The 8162-nt window shown below is 48.8% G+C and overlaps 2 protein-coding genes across 2 annotated transcripts; both read left to right on the top strand.

Moving 5' to 3' along the window:
• The first annotated feature begins 1357 nt into the window (after window positions 1-1357).
• Window positions 1358-5953, top strand: LOC138189226 (uncharacterized). The gene is made up of 3 exons (XM_069131360.1): window positions 1358-2375; window positions 3716-3998; window positions 4117-5953. The coding sequence occupies exons 1-3, from the start codon at window positions 1358-1360 to the stop codon at window positions 5951-5953; spliced, it is 3138 nt and encodes a 1045-aa protein (XP_068987461.1).
• Window positions 5954-6491: 538 nt separating this feature from the next.
• Window positions 6492-7508, top strand: LOC138189225 (uncharacterized). Its single transcript, XM_069131358.1, has one exon. It carries the CDS (start codon window positions 6492-6494, stop codon window positions 7506-7508), a length of 1017 nt encoding a protein of 338 aa, XP_068987459.1.
• Window positions 7509-8162: the final 654 nt, after the last annotated feature.

Genomic DNA, 8162 nt, shown 5'->3' with positions numbered 1-8162 from the left:
CTCGATCCCCAATAATCGGTACTCTTGTCACTCTTTTTTTCCTATGTATAATAATCAACGTATGTATAGTTTTGTATGTATGGCTTTGTATATATGTTTTTGTTCGCATGATTGTATGTACAGTTTTATGTGGATATTTGTATATTTCTGTATATATTAGTACTGAATTGTATATTCTTAGTCAGGACTGTTAGTGAATAAAAACTACTGAAAGCTTAGAAACTTGTTAACTCTCTCTTATCCTTCCTTCGAATTCACACAAGATATATGTTACGTCGCCTAAAACATCGGCGCTGCAGCTCTCGCGACCGTGCAGCCGACGGCCTGCGTAACGTCATTTCATACCTCAATAAACCTAAGGACCCACCATAACTTGTCTGTTTCTTTGTATTGTGTCAATATGGGTCTTCAGGCGATCCGTTGTCTTGAAAGATTTCTTAAGGCTAAAAATATTTTCGACGCACATCTGGTTTTTAGAAAGGTCCTTGGGTTTATTAGGCGCAATTAAAAACATGGAGAAAGCGGGTACGCAACCATTAGGAAAAACCGAATAGCTATCTATTAAAACAGGCTGGGTTTTCCCATGTACAAGGTCATTCATGAACCACGTCGGTAGGAGGCTTCCGACTCATTCCTTCACGTATCAGCATGGGTCACAACCAATCGACATCGCGGATCGTTGCCCTCACTTTTCCTGACGAACAGCGTGAATAACGAATCCGCGTTCTTCATGCAAAGGGCACACCCACACCGAGCTTTCTTCCGTGCTAGCCTAAGGGCGACAGGTAGTAAGAAAAACAACTCTCCCGTCCACTAACATACGAAATTCGACTGTACGAACCTTGCTCTACTATTCATATCTATCTCATCTTCGTGCGACAAGTTGTTATCGACGATTTATATCTACTCAACAGTGTAGTTTAAGTGTTGGAAATATATATTTTATAATTCTGTGAATCACAGTGTTATGTAAACTTAATCACCCCTATTATCCTAACGGAAATCAGGGGATCGATCAACTCGTGGTGTCGACTAGTATAATCGTAACGGGAATTTACGACTCCCGTTGACGTCTCTCCTCGCGATTGCGTCTCCCCGCGATTGGTCGAAATTACATGGTCCTTCGAGCCGGATTTCGCGCCATTAAAAAGTGCACTGACGAGTGACTATACAGTGTCACGTGAAATCCACATTCCAACGACTTAGGCAACTAACCAAAGGAGCTGCCCTCGGAAAGGAACTCCTTCCTCGCTCAGCACATACGCGAGCCGACACCGCACTGTAACGAGTAGCTACCGATTCCTAGATCAACGTCCATTTGATTAAGGTAAACTCGTTCCTACCATTGAACTCAAATATGGCTCAAGCTGAACCGATCAGCACGTTGCGGCGTAGACGAAGTGCCTTAGTCAGCCGATTTGCAACCACGAAGCGTCAACTCGAGGAATATGAAGCGTCTGGACGGGTAGACAAATACTACCTAATAGCTTGCCGTAATTCGTTCGACGAAAATTGGCGAAAAATCAGCGCGGTGCAAGAGGAATTAGAAGCGTTAGATGAGGGGGAAATCGCTCGTGCAGATTCTTTATTGCGTGAGCATCATAAGATTGAAGTACAGATCCTGGACCTCTTCGACCGACTACCATCAACAACCCCTTCGCCAACAAAGACCCGCGATCCATGCGTGAAACCTGAGACGACACCAATCACTTTGCCAGAGGTCCGTTTGCCTCAATTCGACGGTGCCTTCGAGAACTGGACTTATTTCTACGACACGTTCTCATCCACAGTGGATCGGAATGAAAACTTAACAAACGTCCAAAAGTTCCAACATCTACGTTCATCTATAACTGGACGGGCCGCACGGAGCATACAATCCTTAGAACTCACAGAGGCCAACTATCCCATCGCGCTCAACACACTGAAGGAGAAATTTAATTGTGCCCTCCGGATCTGTATGCGTCATTGGGAATTACTGCGCAGTTATCCCGAAATAAAAAGGGAAACTCCAGAAGCCATTGAGGACTTGCTGGAAACCGTCAGCGTAAGTTTGAAAGCGCTCGAAAAGTTAGGACAGCCTGTAACATCAGATGTAGTGATTATTGAGTTGCTTGCGTCGAAATTACCTTCGTCCAGCATGCGTAAATTGCAACGCACGTTGCCAAACCAAGACGTGCCTTCCTATCAACATCTGATGGACTTTCTGAAAACACGGGCAAACGGTAATCAGCTCCTTTCTAAATCAAAGGAAACTAAAAGGTCAACCCACAAACAACATCGTCATCGACAAAACATACCGCGTGGCCGAACCTTTGCCACAACCAGCAAGACATTAGTGTGCCCGACCTGCAGCGGACCCCACGTACTCAGACATTGTAAGGTCTTCAAAGCCAAATCGGCTGTAGAACGCTTTCAAATCGTAAAAGGGGCAGCGTTATGTATAAACTGCCTAGGCAGCGGACATTCGCTGACACAGTGTACAGCGAGTTCGTGTCATATCTGCGGGCAACGATACAACACCTACCTACACCGAGAGCAAACGCAGATCATTTCACGTTCGTCGAGTAGTCAGTCATCTAGCGGTCGATCGTCCAGCAATCGGTCGTCCAGCAATCGGTCGTCAAGCAGTCGGTCGTCTAGCGGTCGGTCATCGAGCGGTCGGTAGTCGAGCAATCGTTCATCGAGCGGTCGGTCGCCGGGCAGTCGTTCATCGCACAAACGATCTTCTAAGCGACAATCCCCACCTGGATCATCGAAGTCGCGTTCGTATCACAAGTCGAGACGGACATGTAGTGTGGTTCCTGGTGTCGGGTGCTTTCCTGAGATATAGAATCATATACAGCGCCCGGGCATCCCCAGAGCCATCGGAGTTGGGATACGCCCAACCAGCGCACATGGTACCGAGTACCTATGTTACCTCGATTAGTTAGGCCTGCAGGGGCTTTCACTCGTCTCAGGTGAAACGGGGCTTTTTCCGAGCCCTACCGTCTTCTCGGGACGGTATCCGGAGCAGGTGGGACGCTGCTCACCCGCCGAAGGCCTTTCGGGGGAACCATGTCCCCCTTAAATCGGCCCTCTTGCCAGCATTTGGCCACAACCACTGCCACCACGAGTCCATACCCATAATTGGCCGAGCCGAGGGCTCGCTACACCCTCAGGGCTAACGCTCGGCCGCCCGTGGTACCATTCTTAGTCAATGGTGGGACTGTTCTTTGTGGATGTACCGCCACGTCTCTGCTGCACGGCTATCCTGCTAACCGTCCTCGACAGACCCAGATGAGACTCACGTAAGCGGGAGTTGAGGAAATGTACCTCGGCGGCTCTCCCGACGGTCTCGCCCTTCGCTTCAGGATCGTGGGTGCGCTACTACCCAAGGCTCCGTGGTTAAGACTTAGTCTTACACCACGGCAACCTTCCTTGCGGTGTACATAGAGGACTCACGTAAGCGGGACGCTTGTCCCGACGGTCCTCCCTGGCTGCGGGAACGTGGGTTTGCCAGCCCCCATAGAATCTTCCCGGAAGCATACATATTCGGCTCCTAAAGACTCGAAAGTTCCTGAGTCAAGCTCCCCACGGACCAAGGGCACCGCCATACACACCTTGTCCAAGTCCCAACCAGAGCAAAACTGACTAGCTAAACAGACTACAGAAAGGTGGACCGTATTGGAAAATACATCTCCAAACGGCATACTACATCATGATCTACTGGTCACAGCACAGATCGATGTGCTAGACAAAAGGGCCTCACCAATCCGAGCCAGAGCTTTGCTAGATACCGGATCTAGTATGAATTTCATGACTGAGAAATTCGCAAAATCCCTCGGTATGAAACGAAGGAGATGTTCGGTTCCAATCGGCACCCTCGATGACTTGACTACAATTGCCAAGAGCCAGATCACGGCCACCATTGTTTCTGTGGATGGCAAATATGAACGTATAGTAACGTTCTTAATAATCCCAACAATATCGGCAGTCGTTCCAGATCAACCAATCGATAGGTCTGTCATCCAGCTACCCAAAAATCTAAGATTAACCGACCCAGCATTTCATCGACCAGGCCCGATCGACATATTATTAAGTTCGGGACCAACCTTAGCATCCTTTTGCGTCGGGCAGATCAAAATATCCCAAATCCACCGATACGGAGTTGTGTTTGCAAAAGACTCGATTCGGTTGGGTTATCGGGGGGAGCCCGCCAGCTCACGCGGGTATCCACTCCTTTCACGTCACCACCACCGACATACAAGCGGATCTCGCACGTTTTTGGGAAATCGATGAGGGACCACCTACCACGCATTTCTCAGAGGCGGAATTACAATGTGAGGAGCATTTCCGCAACCATGTCCAACGCAACAAGGAAGGGCGATACGTCGTCGCCCTGCCATTCAACGAGAAGCTTCCCACGCTGGGGACGTCAAGGTCCGTTGCCATGAGTAGACTCGCCTCGCTCCATCGCCGATTCCAACGCGACAAGCAATTCGAAGCCGCGTATAGTGCGGCGATCCAAGAGTATCTAGACTTGGGTCACATGACGAAGATCACGCCTGACCTTACCACAACCAACGGTTATTATTTGCCTCATCACGGCGTGATAAAGGAATCGAGTGATACTACGAAACTCCGAGTTGTTTTCGACGAATCAGCAATCAGCACTATCGGAGTCTCCCTCAACGACATTCTACATACAGGACCTAAATTACAGGAAGATCTAATTGAAATTCTATTGAGATTCCGGTCCCATCAATATGTTCTAACGGGTGACATTGAGAAGATGTATCGACAAATCCTCGTACGCCCAGAAGATCGTAAATATCAACTGATTCTATGGCGTAATTCCAACGGGGAGGTCGATACCTATCAACTTAACACCATGACGTTCGGACTATCAGCTGCCCCATACTTGGCCCTCCGATGCCTCAAACAATTAGCAGATGACGAAGGACATCGAATCCTGCGAGCAGCAGCGGTTGTGCAGCGCGATTTCTATGTCGACGACGCCCTCACCGGAGCCGACACAAAGGAAGAATTACTATCGGTAATACACGAACTCACAGACCTTCTCAGATCGGCCGGCTTACACATCCGGGAATGGGCATCCAATGACAAGGACATATTGCGAGGACTATCAGAAAGAGATACCAATAGAAGACTACAATTGGGCGAGTCACAGACGTTGAAAACTTTAGGCATCTATTGGGATTCTCAGGAAAACGCAATCCTTTACTCAGTTGAACCCACAGCGACCATCACTCGTGTCACTAAACGATCAATGAGTTCCGTGACAGCCCGAATTTATGATCCACTTGGTTTGCTCGCGCCAGTGATTGTCAAAGCAAAAATATTGCTTCAACGCGTCTGGGCATTAAAACTTGATTGGGATGAATCCCTACCAGCAGAGTTGCATACTGAATGGGATCGATATCATATCCAACTACCCTTGCTTAATGATATTCGATTCCCTCGTAAAACCATAATCAAGGCAGCTAATCATATACAGTCACACGGCTTCTGCGACGCCATTGAAAAGGCATACGGAGCATGTGTCTATCTACGCAGTACCAATCCGGAGGGACACACACAAACTCAGATACTCACTGCTCGATCTAAGGTCGCGCCACTGAAATCGTTGACAATCCCACGACTCGAGTTAAGCGGAGCATTACTCCTCGCCTCACTTATGTCCTTGATAAAGAAGTCCCTTACTATAAATGTTTCTCGCATTGTGTATTGGACGGATTCTACTATAGTGCTTCAGTGGATCAAGTCCTCGCCACACACATTGAAAACCTTTGTGGCGAACCGCGTAGCCGAGATCCAGACGAAAACAAACATCGACGATTGGCGTCATGTGCCCACCAACGACAATCCAGCAGATCTCATCTCCCGCGGGCAGACTCCCAAGGAATTTCTGCGCCCGACCATCTGGAAAAACGGACCCGAATGGCTCAAATAACAAGAGGAAAACTGGCCGATCTCGATCCCCACGCCGCTGGGAGAACTCCCAGAACGAAAGAAGACGATATGCCTAACAACGAGTACCATCGATAATACACTCCTCCATAGATATTCGTCCTGGACAAGACTAATAAGAGTCGTCACTTGGTGTCTTCGATGGAGATATAAACAGACAATCCCGACACTTCGCGGCGGAAATTCGGACACTGCAGAAAGATCGAGGCAAGGACGTTGGAGGAAAACTACAGCCACTAAATCCATTCCTCGACGAAGAGGGGATACTACGCGTCGGAGGACGACTAACCAACTCCGCTATCCCATTCAGGCAAAAGCATCCAATTATTTTGCCGAAATCGACAATAACCGAAATCATTATAAACCAAGAACATCGAAACAACCACCACACAGGGACACAAGCTACACTATACGCCGTGAGACTACGCTATTGGCCGATCGACGGCCGCAGCCAAGTGTGGCGCACTATCAAAAGGTGCGTCCGTTGCTGCAGAGCTAATCCTCCACCAGTAGAGTACTTGATGGGGGATTTACCAGAGGCGCGTATTACCGAATCGCGCCCGTTTACGAACGTCGAAATCGACTACAGCGGTCCGCTCTATATCAAAGAGAGAAGGAATCGCAACCGCAGTAAAGTCAAGGTATACGCTGCCATATTCGTCTGTCTGGCAACAAAAGCTGTCCACATCGAGTTAGTCAGCGATCTAACTACCGACGCATTCCTGGCCGCTCTACGCAGATTCATCTCCCGACGAGGATACTGCGCAACCATCCTAACCGACAATGGCACCAATTTCGTCGGAGCTAATCGGGAATTGCAAGAACTCCGAATCCTACTGCAGTTCGACGACCTCAAGGAAAAGGTGCAGAATTTTCTCGCCGACCGACAGATACAATGGCGTTTCAACCCCCCAAACTCACCACATTTTGGTGGTTTATGGGAAGCCGCCGTGAAATCGTTCAAACGTCATCTCATCCGCGTCGTCGGCACGGAGCTCTTGACCTTTGAGCACCTTAACACCCTTGAGATTGAGATTGAAGCAATTCTCAATTCACGCCCACTGACTCCCATCTCATCCGATCCGAAAGATCCCCCTGTCCTCACTCCCGGTCACTTTCTAATCGGTGATACATTAACGAGTTTACGGGAGCGTGATTTCAGGACAGTTCCATCAGGCCGGTTATCAAGTTGGCAGCGCATCCACCAGATCAAGCAGTACTTCTGGAGCAGATGGAATCGAGAGTACCTCAACGAGCTGACCCGCCGCAACAAATGGGACAAGGGAAAACATGACATCCGTGAAGGCACCGTAGTAATCCTCAGGGAGGATAACGTCCCATCTATGCAGTGGCCTTTGGGCCGCGTAATCAAGGTCCATCCAGGAGTCGACGGAATCATACGGACCGCTACCGTGCAGACGGCAACGAGTATCCTGGACCGTGGTGTCAAAAGATTGGTCCCCTTACCCATTCAACCAGAAACAGATGAATCCGAACACCCACCCGGAGCGAAGGAAATGGACAAACGACGCACCTGACTCCACAGCCAGAATTTGATCGGTGCCCTCTCAACGGGGGGAGGATGTTACGTCGCCTAAAACATCGGCGCTGCAGCTCTCGCGACCGTGCAGCCGACGGCCTGCGTAACGTCATTTCGACCCTCAATAAACCTAAGGACCCACCATAACTTGTCTGTTTCTTTGTATTGTGTCAACATGGGTCTTCAGGCGATCCGTTGTCTTGAAAGATTTCTTAAGGCTAAAAATATTTTCCACGCACATCTGGTTTTTAGAGAGGTCCTTGAGTTTATTAGGCGCAATTAAAAACACGGAGAAAGCGGGTACGCACCCATTAGGAAAAACCGAATAGCTATCTATTAAAACATGCTGGGTTTTCCCATGTACAAGGTCATTCATGAACCACGTCGGTAGGAGGCTTCCGACTCATTCCTTCACGTATCAGCATGGGTCACAACCAATCGTCATCGCGGATCGTTGCCCTCACTTTTCCTGACGAACAGCGTGAATAACGAATCCGCGTTCTTCATGCAAAGGGCACACCCACACCGAGCTTTCTTCCGTGCTAGCCTAAGGGCGACAGGTAGTAAGAAAAACAACGTCGAAGTCTAGCATCTAACTCTCCCGTCCACTAACATACGAAATTCGACTGTACGAACCTTGCACTACTATTCA

This window comes from Bombus flavifrons, unplaced genomic scaffold (assembly GCF_040668555.2).
Source record: "Bombus flavifrons isolate JBK064 unplaced genomic scaffold, iyBomFlav1_principal scaffold0019, whole genome shotgun sequence".
Lineage (NCBI taxonomy): Eukaryota > Metazoa > Arthropoda > Insecta > Hymenoptera > Apidae > Bombus > Bombus flavifrons.
Note: the sequence above shows the minus strand (reverse complement) of the source record. Positions and strands in the feature narration are given on the sequence as shown.

Coding starts and splice junctions, on each gene's coding strand:
- LOC138189226 (XM_069131360.1), top strand. CDS start 1,358: ATGGCTCAAGCTGAACCGATCAGCACGTTGCGGCGTAGACGAAGTGCC. Junction 2,376..3,715: donor ACCCCACGTACTCAGACATT/GTAAGGTCTTCA, acceptor TACTGGTCACAG/CACAGATCGATGTGCTAGAC. Junction 3,999..4,116: donor CCAGATCAACCAATCGATAG/GTCTGTCATCCA, acceptor TGCGTCGGGCAG/ATCAAAATATCCCAAATCCA.
- LOC138189225 (XM_069131358.1), top strand. CDS start 6,492: ATGGGGGATTTACCAGAGGCGCGTATTACCGAATCGCGCCCGTTTACG.